The 19603-nt window shown below is 42.8% G+C and overlaps 1 protein-coding gene across 2 annotated transcripts; it reads right to left on the bottom strand.

Moving 5' to 3' along the window:
* Positions 1-14343: 14343 nt before the first annotated feature.
* atp5f1c (ATP synthase F1 subunit gamma) lies at positions 14344-19032 on the bottom strand. 2 transcript variants are annotated; one of them, XM_019265528.2, is made up of 9 exons: positions 18908-19032; positions 18387-18421; positions 16790-16921; positions 16502-16709; positions 16260-16403; positions 16112-16176; positions 15881-16036; positions 14822-14918; positions 14344-14483 (listed from the first exon to the last, which is right to left on the bottom strand). In XM_019265528.2, exons 1-9 carry the CDS (start codon positions 18946-18948, stop codon positions 14480-14482), a joined length of 882 nt encoding a protein of 293 aa, XP_019121073.1. In that variant the 5' UTR covers positions 18949-19032; the 3' UTR covers positions 14344-14479. The 2 variants fall into 2 exon arrangements, with proteins under 2 accessions (XP_019121073.1, XP_019121072.1); XM_019265527.2 differs by lacking the exon at positions 14344-14483 and having other exon boundaries at positions 14818-14918; positions 18908-19019.
* Between the last annotated feature and the right edge of the window lie 571 nt (positions 19033-19603).

Below are 19603 nucleotides of genomic sequence, written 5' to 3'. Positions count from 1 at the left end.
CTTGGTTCATTTCTGTCTGTTTTTTAACAACCGGCAGTTTGCATGGGGTGTTTTATTTTGAAAATCCACCAGCTTCTCTGTGCTGTTTCTGTGTCTGGCTTCCTGTCAGCTCGCGGCGTTCATCAAAAAAAGCCGAGTGGAGGTCCGCTCCTGAACTGGACTGCGACGGAGCCGCTGGGGTTTGAAAGATCGACTAAGACCAAGATGCGGCTGCGACCCTGTTTTGGACCGTCCTGCACGGGAGCGTTTCAGAAGCGTTGAACCCGCCAGACTTTGTTTACCTGCTCAGATTTGGCCATTTTCCTGGTTTATGTGCTTCTAAATATGCTTCTACATGTGTAAATATGCTACGTAGTTTAATTTAACGACTGTCAATTTGCACCGGGTGTTTTATTTTGAAAATCCACCGGATTCTCTATGCTGTTTCTGTGTCTGGCTTCCTGTCAGGTGATGTAGGCTGCTCACGGCAGAGCCGAGTGGACCACGGCAGAACCGGTGGGATGTTTTTTTTTACATGAACATTAAAGCAAAAAGAAGTTTAAAATTTAGCATGTTAGCCACACCAAGCATGCACCTGTTGACACCGTGTGTGTGTGTGTGTGTTTGATTCGGGTCACGTGTTTCCCGTTAGGTGAACTATTCAGTGACCTCATCCAGGTGCTTTGAGTTCATTCATGATTTAGTTGTTTTAATACATCAACAAACAAACATGTTGATAAAAATCTTAATCCAGGTGACATAACTTTTCAAATTAGTTGTATTTGTTTGAGGGGAAGTGTTCACTCTTCAGGCGAAGATGTGAAAATGACGAACTCTTGATCTTTCACAACAAAAGCACGACGTGTTTTTAGAAACATATCACCAACTGCTGGATGCATGATGTGTACAGACAGTCCTTGTCTCCAGAGGATGAATCCTACAGCCCTTTAAAAATAAAGGTCAGAGGTACAGTCTAGAGTTGTTCTTCATGGTGATGCCATTGGGGGAAAAATCGTAGAATATTACACTTCACAATTACAAATGGCACCACAACAATAATTTCTACACACAGCCACACGTTGGTCAGTAGGTTATGAATATAGCAGCCGTTACTTAAAGCCGTGTGTACTTCAGGTTCATTAAAAAACTTGTTCAAACTGTCTGTTTGTTGGTTTCTAATCAAATCACAATGATGCAAAGAGTCGACTTAAAGAACCAGTAATCGGTACTCTTAATGAAGGAGCAGAATCACGTGACTTTCTCCATCCATCAGCGAATGAACATTAACATTTTCTGCACTGCATCACGTGCATGATATGTTGAAATAAGTGTCTGTAACACACGTGTCTGATTGTTAATTTAAAATGTTCCACATAGTTTTTTGAAAAAATTTTTATTACCCTCGGTGGGCGAGTTACCGTATACGTAACTTCTTTGACATTAGCAGCCTGAAACTTTTTAAACTTGTAAAATAAGTCAAAAAAGATAAAAATGTCTTCTTATATCCACCAATAAAACTCCAGGTAACATTTCAACGAGTGCCCTATGAAGGGCTAAAAGGAAAAATAAAGATTTTAAACATAAAAAGGTTCAAAGCACCAAAAGTGCTGATTTAAAAGTTCCCCAAAGAACCTCAAACTGCAGAGAAAGAGTTCTTTAGGATAAAAAATATATTCTAGTATTCTCTCCATCCATCCTCCAAAACATAAATGACAAAATATTTTTGTTTCTTTCATAAAATTCTGGATTCTTTCATAGGTTTTTTTCCTTTCTAGGTCTCAAAAAGTTCACGTTTTTTAACACTGGAGTTCTCGCCGAGCCGTGACAATATGCAAGTGAAAGTGAAAAATGTCCGATTTAATGGGTTTTCATTTCAGGCCTCGAGGCGATCCATAGCTTCAATCGGAAAAAATACAGAGAGTGTGTGTGTGTGTGAGATGGTTCAACCAGAGGATCGGTTCATGTACAGTATACATCTCTGCTGTTAATCATTTTCATTCACGCGTATGTTTTGTGTGTATACATGCGCGTGGAGTCGTCGCTCATATGCATACAGAGAGAGGGGGGGACGAAGAGAGAGAGAAAATGGAGTCTCGGAGACGGGAAATGAAACCTCGGAGCACGAGTTGATGGAGAGGTGAGAGGACGGAGCGCGAGAGGAGCGGGAAGGAAAATTGAAAACGGTGTGATGAGAGAGGAAGAGGGAAGAGTCTTATTTGATGCCATAATGTGTTTGCTGATGTTCAGCATTCACACGAGTCGCCTTAACATCAACACACACACGTACGAGGCCGATAAATATCAGATATTGGGAATTTTTGAATCAATAAACGGCGACATAAATGCTGATTCGGACACTTTTCCACCTTCACGAGGATTTAAAAACATAATTAAACATTTTGGGGTGACGTTTAAAAAAGATACGAGCACCAATCAGCAGCTTCGGTGCAAAAGATGCCACAAACAAAAATGTTCTGATGACCAGACGTGCATCATTCTTAAAACAACGACAGACACAATACATACCCTCTAATACCTTTGCACATACTCTCTTAAGTGTGGGAAGAGGAGGAGCATTTATGGCCTAAACACTGCTGGGAAAACACACACATGCACAAATATGAAGGAAGTGAGCGTCATTAGAGCAGAACTTCCCTGTAAGCAGAGGAACATGGTCTGTTTCCAGGCTGTGGGCTTACTCACTGCATTACTCAACACTCTGCATTAACACTGTGCACCGTGTGATCGTTTACTCAATTAATCGATTCGTTTGGTTCAGAAAATGTTGGAAAATGTTTCACAAACTGCCCCCACCACAAATATTCAGTTTACTGTCATAAACGATGAAAGGAAGCAGAAAACATTCACATGTGAGGAGGTGAAATCAAAGAATCTGTAAAAAATTTTCTGACTCAAAACGATTTGATGATTATCGAAACAGCTGACGAATAATCGGCTCCGGTATTACTGTTAATATAAAGTGTTACTGTCAGCGACAGCAGCCTCGGTGTCAATGTGAGAGCGTTAGTTAGTCACATTTTCAGCTTCATGAAAAATAATAGTAAAGCTGATGAATCAGAAAATATGGAAAACATAAAAATATATATATTAAAAATTATAAAAAAAATAAGTTTGTCGTCTGTCGTTTGGCTGAAGTGTGTTAAATTGTGTTTGAGGCTCTCGCCACTAATAACCAACCAGAATATGAATTAATATTGAAGTTACTGATTCAATAAGTTCCGGTGTAAATAAAAACAGAACGCAACAAAACCAGGATGAGTTTATATTCACAAAAAAACAAAAAAAAACAAATGTTTGTTCTGTTTTCAGCTGCAGAAAGTTTCCACAAAGTGTCCAAACTTTTATTTTGGAATCAGAAAATTGCTCTCAGCGTTCACATTAATGCAACCTGTGAACTGATTTAGCAATCATGGGTTTGTATTACTGCTAATATTAACATGTACCTTAAAGGTACAGTACTTATTTAAACATCAGAATGAGCGAGCAGTATCTTAATTCACGCCACATGTGACGGACGCTGATTTTCCTGCAAAAACCCGTGTGACGCGGCCGTGTGTGTGTTTTGTATCCGTGTGGCTATAAAATGCGGTTTCAGACCCGTGTTGACTTTTTAGATTTGTAAAAAGATCTAGCAACGAGCGGCATAAAACACCGACTCTCAGCAGAAACACATTGGTGTCATATTAGCACTCGAACACCCGGATCAGCTGAACCCTCTGCTGTTAAATCAAATGTGTTCCCCACACACACACACACAGCTTTGATACTCTGCAGACATGCAGGGGGTGAGACAGAAGTTCGAGGGGTGAGACAGGGTAAGAGGGGTGAGACAGAGGTTGGGAGGGTTAAAATTGTTAGTTTAGCCCCACTGGCTATATTTTCTCTCCCTTGGGTCTATTTTACATACTTCTCCTCTCAGACCCAATAAACAAACAAGGAACACAATTAGTGTGCATGTGCATGTGTGCGTGTGCACGTGAATTAAGAGCGTGGGAGCAAAGGAAAATGATTTTGTGGACCCACACACACACATGCATGCATGCACAAGGCGATGCACGTCCTCACAGAACATCGTTTTCTCCTGACGGTCTAATATGGTTCATTTTCAGCTATCAAAACACACATGAAAAGAGCGTTAACGCCGTCAACAAGCGAGCACGGGATGTGGAACCGTCGTTTTCATTCTCAATATGTCAAGGTTAGGGTGTATTCCAGCAGAGAGAGGAGAGGAGGAGAGGAGAGGAGAGAGAGGAGGAGAGAGGAGGGTTAGAGGGGGGAGAAGGAGTGTCGTTCTCCATCCTCTGCTCTCCAGAGAATCCCATCATGAAACGCCAAAGCACAAAGAGCTCAGAGCCTTCGACTGAAACCAAGGGACTCTTTATACGTCCAGAAGCAGGAGCGTTGTCTGGGGCAACAGCACCACCCAGCACACCACTGAGGGTACTACACCTCCTCCTCCACCACCTCCTCCTCCTCTTCCTGCTCCTGCTGCTTTAAATCCTGACCGGGGCCCTTGTCTTTATATATTTTATTTTTTGCATGAATCCAATGATCAAAATGAGCGACGGCAGAAACAATCCAAGTCAAACCCGCCACCGCCGACCGACACGAGAGAGCGAATCAAAGACACAGTCGTCGTCTTTTTTTTTTTTTTTCTGTGTGGGAATCTAACCCTTAATGGGCTACACCAACCACACACACACACACACACACACACAAAATCAAACTAATTACAATTTGTCCTTTCTCTTTTGTCCTTTTCACAGTGCTCCCTTTTAATTCCCACCAAGAACACACCAACAGAAGAAGAAGAAGAAGAGGAGGTGGTGGTGGTGGTGGGTATATGTGTAGCAAGGGAAGGGTGTACTGAGGGATTTTCCAAAGTGGCACACAGTAAAATAACACACTGGAGTGTATATCGGCTTCCGCTCTCCCTCATTTAAATAAGCGCCAACACTGATTTTCTAACAAAAATATGGTACTAGTATAATAACAATGAAATAAGACCCTGTGAAAACTCGCAGCCTGCAGCAAGTATTTAAAATATCATTTAAAAAGGGCTGATCTGTAATTCAGAGCGGATATGGTATCAGACGGCGTGCTTGTCATTCCCGGCTATAATCTCCACTACGCTGAGAAACACACTGTCTGCTGGCAGCGCTGGAGAGAGGGAGGAAGAATAGGGGAAGAGGAGAAGGGAGGGGAGGCGGGATCTGACTACTTATTCTTCCTTCTCCTCCTCGAGGTGTTCGCTCGATCGCTCGCTCGTCGGCTATCTGCGACGAAATCTCCGAAACCCATTTTTAAAGAGAAAATCGCAGATTGAGGAGAAAAAGTTTGAAACTTTTCCATCGTTAAATAACAGATTTTTAAATCACTGACTTGTAATCAGGTGAATGGTCTCTCTGTCTTTGTGCCCACGAGAAGTCACACAACACCAATTTTATGGAGGAAATGTTTTCTAGGTTTTCCCTCTGATGTCCTCCGGCTGCTCCAACCTCAACTCTCTGTGATTTACAGAGTTTATGATGTAAATGTAAATGTAAATGTACTTTATTTATACAGCCCTTTACAACAGTCCTTTCGGTGTACCAAAGTGCTTTACAGTAGATAATAAATAACGAGAACAATAGGTAAAAAACAAACAAAATAAAAACAATAAAATGCAACAAAATCGAATAAGAAATGATAAAAGTGTCATCATACTACTGGGTGTTAAAAGCCATCCTAAATAAGTGGGTTTTTAGCTTAGATTTAAAGAGGCCCAGGTCAGAAACGAGACGCATCTCGACGGGGAGCTTATTCCAGAGCCTGGGGGCGGCAACGGAAAACGCTCGGTCACCCCAGTGTTTATATTTTGACCTGGGCACTTCCAGCGACAGTTGATCTTTGGACCTCAGAGCTCTAGCAGGATTGTGGACAGTTAAAAGCTCAGATAAATATGAAGGGGCGAGGCCGTTAGGAGCTTTAAAAACAAATGTTAAAAGTTTAAAATCAATTCTATAAAGGACAGGAAGCCAATGAAGGGATTTAAGAACAGGAGTGATGTGCGCACGTTTGCTGGTGTCAGTTAAAAGACGGGCAGCAGCGTTTTGCACGACTTGAAGTCGACTGAGAGAGACGCCAACATAAAGTCCATAAAGTGGACAGTGAAGTAAACTGTAGCTGTTTTGGAGTTTTGGACCACCGGGAAGAAGAAGAAGAAGAAGGAGGTTTACAGGGAATGCTGACGGGGAGTGGAGGCAGTGTTGTGCCAGAACAGGAGCTGGGCGAACAGGTAACGTAACCAGGCTCCAGAGGTGAAAAGACTGTAAGTAACATAATCAGAACAAATACTCGAGTACAGCTCTGGAACGCAGTGTTGCTTTAAAGTTCATCTATCTCACCAGGTCCATTTAGTGTTACTGTTCTGGAGCTGTTGATCATGATCTTCCTCCCTGAAGACGAGATGATCGATTTATTTAGTTACTTTAATCTAGAAGTTAGAATTTAAAGTTCGTTCTTGACTTTGATTAAAAAAAATGAGCTGGACCTTTTTCCCGATTGTATCACACAGCGTAATTATTGAATAATAAGACGGATCAATAATTAATCACTTTGTTCTGGCTTGTCAAATGTGAGCTGATGATGGACAGATGAGCTGAGACGAGACAGGAGACGGAGGCATGAGCGATGAACGATTATAAAAAAGAGAGAGAGAGACACATTTTATCCTGATACATCAGCAGTTCTGATAATCGATTCATCATTTGGGAAATATTAAAAAAAGTTTAGCCAGCAAAAAAACATCTTAAATGATTTATAACTGAAAATTAATCCTGAAGATCGGAAACAGCCGGAGCTTTTGGTTGTATCGCACCAAACTTCCTCGGCCGACGCTCAAATTTCCATTTTTGGGGGAAGGATTTAATAACTTCTAATCCACGTTGGCTTCAAAGTTTATACAGAAAAGTGATTTCTGGATCTCAGAAGTGTTAAAAATTAAAGAAAATATCACTGCAAAGTCCATTAAGTCTTCTAATTAATTAATCATTTAAATAAGGTGGAGATCAGTCGTTAAACGAGGATTTGCTGCTTTTGTTTGAGTGTTGCATCGACATTTTATCGATCAGAAATGAGGTTATCAGAAATAAATAATCAATAGATTAATCAAAGTCAGGAAATTTCGGACAGGACGAGCCGGAGACGTCAGTCCTCACCGACTTTTTGAGGTTTTCTAAATCGTGAATCGATTAATCGGAAAGAAACAGATGAAGCGACGAGGAAAATCATAATTAACTGCAGCCTGAAATTGAATTACGAATGATTAAGACACACAAACACACACTCTGGCTCACACACAGATGTGTAAACACACACACACACACACATTGGGTTTTGGTTAGACGTGTGGTCTGGACAGGAAAGAGCTGGGGCCGCCACACTCAGCAGGACACGGACCTCGGGCAGTTCACACTCCACACACACACACACACAAAACACAAAACACACTGCCAGGTCGTCCTTACCCACCTATCCTGTTGCAGTGGGGGGTCGGAACCGGCCAGACACACACACACACACATACACACACATCCTCATATTCAAACACACACACACACACGCTCAGTTGGCGGAAACTGGCAGTGACATGCTGTCCGGCGGCGGCTCAGGCTCGAGGCTCTGAGGTTGGGCTGAGCCATCTATCATACAGCCAGAAACACAGTAACCCAAGACATGAGTGACAGGGGATCACACACACACACACACACACACACACACACACACACACACACACAGAGAAGAAGACATGTAAGTATATTCTCACAAACAAAACACTCGCTCAGACACGAAGCCGACGACGCGCCACGCCGTGAGAAACGGAGAAACAGGCTTCACCGATTTTAAGAAAAGGAGCTTCAGTGTCCTGCGGTCTTACATGATTATGACAAGATTAAGACTCGGTCGACGTCTGCATGAAAACTGAGAAATTAAAAGTAGATTTAGCAACTTAAACTCTGCAACGTGTTCAAATAAACGAGATCTGAAATCATTTGTTGATTATTCAAGTGACAGACGATGAATCTGATATGAAATATGCCAGAAGATTCACCGGATCCAGCTCCTACTAAATGAATATTTGGTGTATATTTAGTTTTGAAGACATTACTTTGGACTCTGGGAAACTATGATGGACATTTTACAGACTAAGCCCTGAAGTAAAAAATATCTGAATCAAACTTGTTTCACTTTTTAACTGCAGCACAGTCGTGATTTAACTTGTCGAGTTCAAGACAGATGTTGTTTTTGTGTCTTCTTCTGTCAGTAAATGAGACGTTTCAGGTTTAAAACTCCTCGAGAACAGGTCGGTCACCTCCACTCACAAGAGGAAAGAAGAAGAGGAGGGAGAGACTGTGACGTCAGCCGAGGCCGAGAAGGACACGAAGCTCTACTGCATCTGCAAGACGGCCTATAACAAGACTCTAGAGCCCTGCGGTGACTGGAAACCAACTGGAAGTCCATCAGAGACAAGTGAAGGCATCATCATAGGTGATACTTACAAGTTCTTGGCACTCATAGGTCTTATTGTGACTCGTGTCCATGAATCTTCTCGTGAAAACTCGATTTAATCACGATGCGACGAGGAAGAAAAGCTTGAACAACAATTTATTTAAATATTAAGAACTCAAAGCGTCATCGACCCGGTCCATCACAGACTTGACGCTCTACTCGACACGATTCATAACACAATCACAAACTTGCATCGACCCATAAACTCCTCTGACCTCTTCGTGTCATAAACTACAACAAAAACTGTATCACAAAGGACTCAAAACAGATCGTCAAACCTTCCTGTCATCCACTATTCGACACATACACCGACTTCACACATTAACTATATCAGAGTATGATATATGGTATAATATGGACAGCTCTGCTTCGTGCCTCTCGTGTACTGAATTCATTCTTAAGTTTGAAACAATCTGACGTGTTTCACCTCTTTAAAATAAAACCATGAATTCACTGGAAGCACATCGTGCCGCTCCGTCAACAGAGTCATAGTGTGTCGTGGTGTTGTACTATATATTCTGGCAGAGCCTCTTCTAACGTGAGCCAGGAGTTTAAATTGCTGCTGACATCAGCAAATCATTAGTGGCTAAAAAGTCTTCCGTCGCTGTGAAGTGCCACAAACTGCAGTTCCTCTAACATCCACCTGAGGCTGGCTCCAGAAGTGAGTCAGTCTTCATAAGTCCCCATGTCCAAATGTCCAACTTCACAGCAGAAATAAACATGTTTACAGCCTGGTACAAAAAACAGTTTTGGTCTCTGTAGCTAATTTCCCCGTTCATGACAACTGTACTGAGAGTGAATTTATATACAGTGGTCCCTCGTTTATCGCGGGGGATACGTTCTAAAAATAACCCGCAATAAACGAAATCCGCGAAGTAAGTTTTACAATTATTATACATGTTTTAAGGCCGTAAAATCCCTAACCACACACTTTTATACACCTTTTACACGCATTTTGTACAGTTCTCCCTTAGCCAATCAGGACGCAGAACACAATGCGCGTTCATACTGTACGCTGTAAAAAAAGCATGCAAAATGACACAAAAAAATCCGCGAAACAGCGAGTCCACAAAAAGTGAACCACGATATAGCGAGGGACGACTGACAACTCACCTGTTCAGGTTATATTAAGGCTTAAAGTTATGCAGGGTTAAGAGCGTGGACGCTTTGATTGACAGGTTGGTGCTGTTACAGGTGAGAAAAGTGAGTAAAACTACCTGAACATCTGAAGAACAGACGAGCAAACAGCAGCACAGTTATAAATTAACATGTTACAGATGCTGAACATCAGCCCTCAGCAGCTCTGACCTCCTAAATATCAGTATCTTTACGGCCCTTCTTCTTCTTCTGACTAGTGTCCCGCTTCACAATCAAGCCTTCAGCCTGAGTAAGTGCCCCACTTCATTTGTAAAACACCCCCCCTGTGTGAATGATACAGACCGCCACTTCCTCTGTCTAAATCTCTCAACAGGCCTCGCCGTTCACGCCTCTGTCTGGAGGGCCCGGATTGATGGGAGGACGGCGGCTCTCATTTGGACCAGGAGAAAAGTGGCCAGTTTAAGGGCTGCTACTGTATTTTAAACGCCACGGTGTGTTAAAGAGACTGATGACGGTTGACCCTCCCCTCCAGGCTCGGTGTAAAACCCCCATTGGGAGAATAAGAGAGAGAGAGAGGGAGGAGAACGAAGAGGAAGGAGGAGGAGGGGAATAAATCTGCGTGGCGGCGGGAATCGATCGTTTCTCTCCTCCTTTTTTTTTTTTTTTTATCTCATCTGCAGAGGCTGAGAGAGGCAGAGCGGTTTAAACGATCCTGACCTTGTCCGACATAAATAGTCAGAAAAGTCCACGGAGCAGATAGCTTTGTGTAAAGGCTGGTGGAGGGAGGAGGGAGGAGGGGGAGAAAGAGGGAGGGGAACGCATTGAGATAAGGAGAAGATGGTGGAGGGTGGAGGGAGGGGAGGTGGATGAGATAATGCCTTGGCGTTACTACATCAGAGTCCATGTCGCTCACACATGCACCGCCTTCGCCGTGGGAAACAGCCACGGCCTTCCTATCTCCTCCTCCTCCTCCTCCTCTCTGATCAGAGGAGAAGAAGGAGAAGCTCTCATCTTGTGGTTACCCCGAGAGACGGATGGATGGATGGATGGAGGGATGGATGGATGGAAGTCAATTGGCTCCCATGAGCGCCTCATTCTGCCCTCCTAAAGAAGATGTGAGTGTTTTAAAGTAACAAAAAGGAGTTCCTTTGTGCGGCGGCGCCCTCCTCCTCCTCCCTCCTCCTCCCTCCTCCACCTTTCTTTTTCTTCTTCTTCTTCTTTTGAGTGTAATGCTGCTGTACCTGACAGTGGCGCTGCCCCGGGTAAAGGCAGAAATCTCTCCCCTCCATTGTCACCTGCTCCTCTAATCATTTTCCACCCTTCATGCCACAATGGAGGAGGGCGATAACGATAACGAGGTGAAGCTAATACAGAGCGGCGGCGGTGTTCGGATGTCTTCACTCATTCTCACACACACACACCTTTACACACTCTTTAATGCAGAAAAGTATGCACACACACACACACACACACTCTTTTCTTGCAGATGTTTGAGCCACCTGTCAAATCACCCTCACGTTGCCGCCGTTACACTCTCTCACACGGCGTACGACAGAAGATAACGGCGTGTTTTCGCTCGGCTTTGTTGGAAGTTTAGTTAATTAATCGTGGCCGTTAGGCGGCAAAACATCTGAGCGGGAAGCAAACAGCGGCGAGTAACGGCAGGAACACGACGGAAAAATGGTGTTTAAAGGTCTGATGGGTCAGATTTAGGGAGTGTGTAATCACCTGACAACAAGAATAACTTTTATATCTAAAGACGGGTCCTCTTCCACGGAGTCCACCAAGTTTCTACAGTAGCCCAGAGCAGACAAACTAAACGCCGACTCTAGAAAGTGCATTTCACACCAGGAAGGTGATGCAAGGCGGTTGCAATCAGGAACACTAGATGCCACTAAATCTGTAAGTATCAGCAAAATGTGCTTAAAGTATCAAAACTGTGCCGTAAAATGTTCGTCTCAACTACTTTATACACTGACGGGTAGATTAATCTACAGCGATGCATCCTCAAGGAGTTTTTTTCTCACCTGGAAAACATTTTCCAAACTTTCAAGACTTTCAAGACGAACCCTGCAGCTCACAGAAACGACGACTCGAGACACAGTATCACACCTTGTATCGCAAATGATTATTTCTATTAGCAGCAGTTGGTTGGCTGGTTTTCAAAGCCATAATAATATAATATAATAATAATAATAATAATAATAATAATAATAATATTAATACACAGTTTAGGAGCCCTGACTGCAACGCCTCTGTCACCTTTGTGGATATATTTGGACCGAGGGACGACCAGGAATGAAACAAAAAGTTGAACTAAATAAGTTGTGCGAGGCCTCTCAGGGCTTTAAAGTCTGTGTAAATTCTGAGGTTTCTTTCAAAACACAGAAAATATGTTGGAAAATAGTTGCTGGAAACACGTGAACAGACTTTGAACATGTTACTGAAATGTGGAGTTAGAGGTTCAAACAGTTTTTCACCAGTTTTCAGTCTCAGGGTTTTGTGGGCGGTCCTTAAAGGGCGGCTCGATGACACGCTGAGGCCACCCTGAGGATCGTGCGTCCTTAACCCACGACAGTATAAAAGCAGTAGAAGATTTCTTTTTGAAAAAGATCTGAAGTTTAGAAGTATTTCTTCTTCTTTATGCCAACATCCCACAAAAATGAACATTTGAAACTCAAACTGAAAGATAAAGACGACTCACTCTCCAGAATCCAGCTGATTTAACAAATATGGACCTGAAATCTTCCTCCCTCCTCCTCCTCTCCAGTCTCCTCACCCTTCCTCCTCCTCCTCCTCCCCTCCTCCTATGTGATGTTGAATTGCCGGGGCCTCGCCGGCGAGGACGGGGAGGGTGAGATGAGAAGGCTGCAGCTCTCTGCCTGCGTTTATCAGAGTCTGGCATCGCTGTAATTTCAGTGTTCAGATGCAATCGCTGCACCACTCCCCTCAGGAGTAAACAATAACAAGCAGCAATACAATAGACAAACAAGGCCTGCAGGACACGCACACACACACACACACACACACACACACACATATATATACATACAGATCTATACGCACACACACACGTACAAACAATAAACGCAAACCACGAGCAGCTTCTCCAGTTTTCTGTCTTTACATGAACTCAGCTCAGTTATTAGATCTGAATGTGGAGCTCTGACCCTCTGAAGCAGCAGAGTGTGTGATCTTCACACTCAAACACCTCGTATTTCTTATCAGACAGCGCCACCTGGTGGACGCTTTGTGAACTGCAAGCAAAGCAACACGACCCACAGTCCTGAGATGAAACCACAAATAAATAAGATTGATTGATTCTCTTTGCACGAGGCGGACAGACGTCAGAGTCCACTGTCTTTTTGTGTTTTGGTTCTGGATTCCTCAGGTGCGAGTTCTAGTTGTTTACTTCTGAGGCGAGAGGTTTGCTGAATAAATAACGATGAAAATCAGAGCAGAAGAAGCAGATTTGATATTAAACAGATCAGGAAGATTCAAATTAAGACTGAAATACTTTAGAAATAAAGTCAAATCTTCAGGATTCAAACTTTGATCAGTTTTCTGAAATCAATCTTGATTTTGGAGGAACCGTCTTACACTGCACGTTAGTTTCTAGTTGTCTAAATGTTGCTCAAACGTTTTACACCTCAGAAAATGTCTCCAATAAGAACCACTGCAGACAGTTCACACAGAAGTTTATTCCTAATAAGATTATTTATTATTGACTGAACCAGAGCTAACTCCTGATCCGCATTCCTCTTCCTAATATTTCCAGTTTGGAGCCACGATCATTTTACCTTGTCTTTAATCTTGGAATCACATTTTCAGCTCGTAACTAATCCTCAACGTGTGCGTCTGCTGCGTAACAGAACAGGCTGAATGTGAAACAAAGTACAAAACTTATTTTAAATTGTATTCAGGCGATCTCAGTGTTCTTTTCTAAATATTGTCCTTTATTATTACTTCAGAGATTTCTCCACACACCATCAGCCAACTCTGAGTTTCTTTTTTAAACATTCAGCAGCTTCAGTGGTGTCACTTTATAAAACCTGCAATAAAATAACTGTAGAGATATTTTATAGGAATTTGGTTAATTTAACTTTTCACGTCCTCGAGAAAACGGATCAAGATGAAGTGATACGAGCAGCTGAACAGTTTGAATATTTGAAAAGCACTTCATGACGATGTCTCTAAGGTCTGACTTAACATCTTAAAAAGGAAACATTGTTTTTAATCTGATGCTTAGTCATACGTACATACATGATCTGTAAACGCTCATCCTGACTCGGGTCGCGGTTTCCCAGCTGACATTGGGTGAGGGGCGGGGAACACCCTGGACAAGTCGCCAGCTCATCACAGGGACAACAGAGAGAAAACCTTTCATACCTGTGGACAATTTAAAGTCTATCGAGTGCACGTCTTTGGACTGTGGAGCCGGAGAACCCGGAGAGAACATGCAAAGTCCACGCAGGAATGCCGAGCCGAGGTTCGAACCAAGAGGCCAGGTGCACGGACAAATTTAAACATGGATCGATCACAAAGTATTTTAACAGCTCAGCATCATAAGTCACTCGTCCAGCTCTCTGAAAAACACTTGAGACATCGCCGGCTTCACAAAGTGTTTATTGAAGTAATCATACTGTAACGTGTTTCTGCAGTTTGAGCACAAAGATACAGGGACTGATGAGAGGATGAGGAATCAGTAAGAGGTTTATTATTTTCGCCATATATTTTACAAATAGAAGCACAAATGTTCATAGACTCTCGACAACGCGTGTCTGAAGAACTCTGAAGAGCTTTTAGGAGACGAGACGACGATCTCAGCCGTTTATCTGCAGAGACACAGAAAGACAGAAAGAAGTGAGTGAACGGACGTTAACAGGAGGAAAGTGAGGACGCTCCCTAACACCTGAAGGATGTCTAGACTAAAACATGATCTAGTCTAGAAGGGATCTACTGCTACGATGTTACCTCCTCTGTTAAAACAAGCCTCAGTTCCTGAGTTCAGCAGAAGGTGAGAGGAGGTCAGAGAGGAGAATTAGTCACAGAGAACGTGACAGCTTCGGGAAATTTAAAAAAAGAGACGTGCATGGATGAAAGGAAGTGTCGTGAAGGAGAGGAAACAAAAGGAGGTCAGAAAACTTCAGAGTGATGGAGGAGACAGACTTACAGAGCGGCAGCTCCGGAGATGATCTCAATGAGCTCCTTGGTGATGACGGCCTGTCTGGTACGGTTGAAGGTGAGGGTCAGCTTGTCAATCATCTCAGCTGAGGAGGAGAGAGACGTCGATCAGAACAAGCGATGAGCATGACGAGGACGGCAACTAACGTTCGGTCTGTAGAAGGTCGGGAAATAACGAAGATCCCTCCAAGGGTTTGAAACGTCAGTTTAAAATCCAGAAATTCAGTTTTAATATGAAAGAAATCAGAGAAACGTCACTTTATCGTAAGAATAGTTGATCATTTTACTAACGAACTGGTCGACCAATCGCTGCAGCTCCAATCGTGACATGAGATAATATTTATATTCCCTTAAAGTAATTATAGGACTAAAACTTGTTAGTAATTATTAAATTAGAAATCAGTAAGTGTATCGACAGACTAAAATACACAATTTATAATAACGATGATGAACGATAATGATTAATTCATTTATCCATCCATTTATTTAGCTTCTTAAATTTGAAGTTTTGCTGCTTTTGTCTGATTTATAGAGCTTTTATTTTGAAAATATTAAAAGTTCTGTTGAAACTTTCTGGGAAACTTGACATTTTTTTAAATAATTTTGACATTTTGTGAACTACTTAAGTAATTTATCGATAAAAACAGATTTATAAGAAGCTCTTAACCTGCAACGAACAAGAAGTTTTATTGTCAGTTAATTGAATCTATCAGAGGCAGAGGAGACGTCTTCAGTTTGTTAGAGTCCAAAACTGAAAATAAAGAGTTTTCGATTGACAAATTACTTTAAACTAAATCGATATATGATCAAACTTTTGGGCACTGAGAATCAAAGAGTTTTCAGAGATTTAAAGTCCGTCCTGATACTTCAGCACGATCGTGAACGTGTCATCAGTGTTTGGATTCGATTGAAACTTTCTCACACTTGCAGGTTGTTGCAACTGTCTCCCACGATTACCACAGGCCGTGTCAGATACTTCCCGTCTGTACCTCATGACAAACTCTGAACACTGCATCAGAAACACGTGAACGAAGTCGCGGAGTCTTACAGGCGTTCTTGCTGGCGCTGTCCATCGCCGTCATCCTGGCGCTCTGCTCGCTGGTGGAGGACTCCCTCAGGGCGAGGTAGATGATGTTGACCAGAGCGAACTCCTGGTAGTTCCTCAGCACGTCGGCGTCGATGTCGTCGTAGACGCCCATGCTCTCTGTACACAGGACACGAGGCGTTCAGTAAACCTCCGGCTGGGCAGCTGAAGATCAGTAAATAAATCAAACCTCACCTGCGTTAGCCACCGTGTCGGTGGAGAACAGCGGCTTCTGGTCCGTCTTGTAAGAGATAACAGATCTGCAGCAGAAACAGATTTATTAACATGATCCATCCACCTCCAGCTCTCTGCCCATGCACCCCGACACCTCCAAGTCTCATACCTGAACCTGTTGAAGAACACGGAGCCCTGGTCGAACTCGTATCCGGAGTTCATCAGCTCGGTGGCGACGATCGAAGCGTCGGCGAAGGTCGGGGGCTTGCGGCCGATCTCCTTACAGTTCAGCATGATGTGACTCCCGTGGGTCCTGATGAGGAGCGGCAGGCGTTACTCATAAAACAAAACAATCATCGACCTGAATCTCTGACTCCAGCTGCCACCAAACAACAAAAGCTGAGCTCGTACCTGTGCAGCAGGCCTCTCAGCTTGTCCCCCACGTTGATCACCATCACCTCCTTGCCGGCGCCGGTCAGGTTGGCGATCTCGGCCTTGATGGCCTTGGCCACGTTGGAGTGGATGGCGCCGCAGAGGCCACGATCAGAAGTCACGCCGATGAGCAGATGCTTGGAGGCCTTGTCCTCCGGCGCTTTGATCTCGGCCTTCTCGTACAGCGCTGCGGGGCGGAGAGGTCAAACGTTAGTCTGGTGGAAACACAACGGCGAGAGACAGAAAAAAAACGGAGGCAGGTCGTACCGAGAGCGCCGGAGCCGTAGACTCTGGCCGGCTTCAGCTGCCGCTCAGCACGGGCGTACTTGGCGGCGGCCACCATCTTCATGGACTTGGTGATTTTCTGGATGTTCTTGATGGACTTCAACCGAATGGTGACTGTGGAGAAGAGAGGACGTCACTCAGCGAGGAGCAGAGCGGAAACTGACTTCATTTCATCAATCGTTCTCTCAACGTTGATGCTTTCAGGACTCGCTTTGATTCTCTGGATTTTTAACTTTAATATAATTCTAATTTTTTAAATTCTATGTTGTCTGTCTTTGTGGTGCAAAACTTCGCTTTAAAAAAGATAAAATAAACTTTAAACTAGCTGTTTGATCCATTAAATTAAAAACTGTGACTATTCGGCTGATTCAATTCAGATTTAATGTCGTATTCTTGTAATTTGATACTTTTATGGTTCTTTTTGTTATTTGCTGTCTACTTTTATTTATTGTACGGTGTCCTTGGGTGACAGAAAGACGCCTATGAAATAAAATGTATTATTATTATTACAACAAATGTTAATCACTGATCTTTGTTTTCAATGTTGTATATTTTATATTGCATAAATAACCAGTAATATGCATGTTGGTCATGAGCTGAATCGCGGCACGGGTGGGAGGTGTTCTCTATTTATTTTTATTTATTTGTTACACACACTGCACCCTGTAACTTTATTCACTTATTTTCTTCCTCAATTTCAGTGTTTTTGTTCATTTTCTTTTGTGTGTGTGACTGTTCACACATGCATATATGTAAAAAAGAAACAGGATAACTGTACACCTGTAACTGGAAGTATCTTATCTATCTTATTTGTCAATAAAAATAATTTAAAACTAATGTTGATCAGCGTTGCACTCAAGGTGACGCCCTCAAACGTCTGATATCAGCCTAAAATGAATCAATTAGTCGACTAATTACTGCAGCTCAACTTTAACGAAGTGAACTCTGTTCATGCTGCACGCTGAAGAACGTTCACGTGAGATTAAACTCAGATCTGACGAGGACGCTGCAGGTTAAACTTCATGTCAGCTGAACCCTGTGAAGTCTTAATTCCACTTTGATTCTCTGGATTTTTAAACTGTTTTTACTTTAATATAATTCTCATTTCTTTAATTCCATGTTGTCTGTCTTCATGGTGCAAAACTAACTTCGCTTTAAAAAGACAAAATAAACTTTAAACCAGCTGTTTGATCCATTAAACGTCAGCGTCGCCCCCAATAACACTCAAGGTGACGCCCTCAAACGTCTGACATCAGATGAAATTAGTCGACTAATTGCTGCAGCTCAACTTTAATGAAGTGAACTCTGTTTATGCTGCACGCTGAAGAACGTTCACGTGAGATTAAACTGAGATCTGACGAGGACGCTGCAGGTTAAACTTCACGTCGTGCAGCTCGTGCAGACAGGTGAACCCTGTGAAGTCTTAAAAACAGAGAGGGACTGAGTCTGAGTGTCAGATTATTTAATCTGCATGTTGTCATGTTGTGACTCTGAGTGTCAGATTATTTAATCTGCATGTTGTCGTGTTGTCGTGCTGTGACTCTGAGTGTCAGATTATAATTCATGTTAAAGTACTTACTGTCCTTCAGGGTGGCCATGCTCCTGACCTGCCCACTGTGAACAGACACACACGTTAACTTCAGATTAAAAGCATCAACAACACAAATTAAAACAATAAAAACAAACAAATAAAAACAATAAAAACAATTAAAACAACAGTTATGCTGATTAATATTAATTAAACTGTCTGTTAGCTTCACTTAGCTTCACTTAGCTCTCTCTGCAGCCCTCACAGCTGATCTGAGGTGACGTCAGCACGTTTGTCACACAGTGTCGTGCTAGAATCGGATCTAATCTGCAATAGTCTGACGAGTTTAATCCGAGTTTCACTGTAAATGTCACGTTAGCTTAGCATCAGCCGGCTGTCATTCATTAGCATTAGGCCTGCACGTTAGCTTGCCCTTCGCTCAGTAACTGCCCCCTGAAGGGGCAACAAGGCTCCACAGTTACCCCGAGCACACACACACACACAGACTACATGCAGACTGCCTGTGGTAAAACGCGTCTGATAAAGAGTTTGTTTTGTTTTTAGAGTTTTACCATTGTGGAGAGAAAATCAAGGCGCTGCTGCGGGCGAACATGGCTCCAATGAAGGTCAGACGAGCTGCACTGCGCAGGCGCAAGGTGACGACGTAAAATGGACGAGTGGTGCCTTCAGGGAGCAGCGAGGAGTGTCGGAAAGATGATGCACGACGACGTCACCAAAAACAGACACTTTGAATTCTTCATAAAATAAAATAAAATAAAAATAAATAAATGAGTAAGTAAAAATATGCATGTATACACGTAAAATCAACACTGTACATGGTGTCAAAAGCCAATGAGAAGAGCTGCAACGGCAGGTCGGCGTCCACTTTTACCCCTAGATTTTTTACAATTATTGTTAATTATTGTTTGTTAAAAGTGGTCGAGATGGTGGCATATGTCCCAGAAGTGTGTTAAAATATTGATCTGTGCTCTGTGTTGTTATCCTCTGCTGTCTGTCAGACTGTGTGAGTACTGCGTATCGCCGCTCGGCGGCGATCTGCGACGAAATCCTCCCGAAACCCATTTTATTAAGAGAAAAATCCGCAGATTGAGGAGGAAAAACTTGAAACTTTTCCGTAAATAGAATTTGAAATTCATGACTTGTAAGCAGTTAATGGGTCTCTCTGTTTTGTGTGTGCCCACAGAGAATCCACACAACCCAAGTTTATGAGGAAATGTTTTCTAAGTTTTCCCTCTGAATAGTCCTCC

Source organism: Larimichthys crocea, chromosome XX (genome assembly GCF_000972845.2).
Source record: "Larimichthys crocea isolate SSNF chromosome XX, L_crocea_2.0, whole genome shotgun sequence".
NCBI lineage: Eukaryota > Metazoa > Chordata > Actinopteri > Sciaenidae > Larimichthys > Larimichthys crocea.
Note: the sequence above shows the minus strand (reverse complement) of the source record. Positions and strands in the feature narration are given on the sequence as shown.

Coding starts and splice junctions, on each gene's coding strand:
- atp5f1c (XM_019265528.2), bottom strand. CDS start 18,948: ATGTTCGCCCGCAGCAGCGCCTTGATTTTCTCTCCACAATG. Junction 16,404..16,501: donor CTGAGAGGCCTGCTGCACAG/GTACGAGCTCAG, acceptor GCTCCTCATCAG/GACCCACGGGAGTCACATCA. Junction 16,037..16,111: donor CGACACGGTGGCTAACGCAG/GTGAGGTTTGAT, acceptor TCCTGTGTACAG/AGAGCATGGGCGTCTACGAC.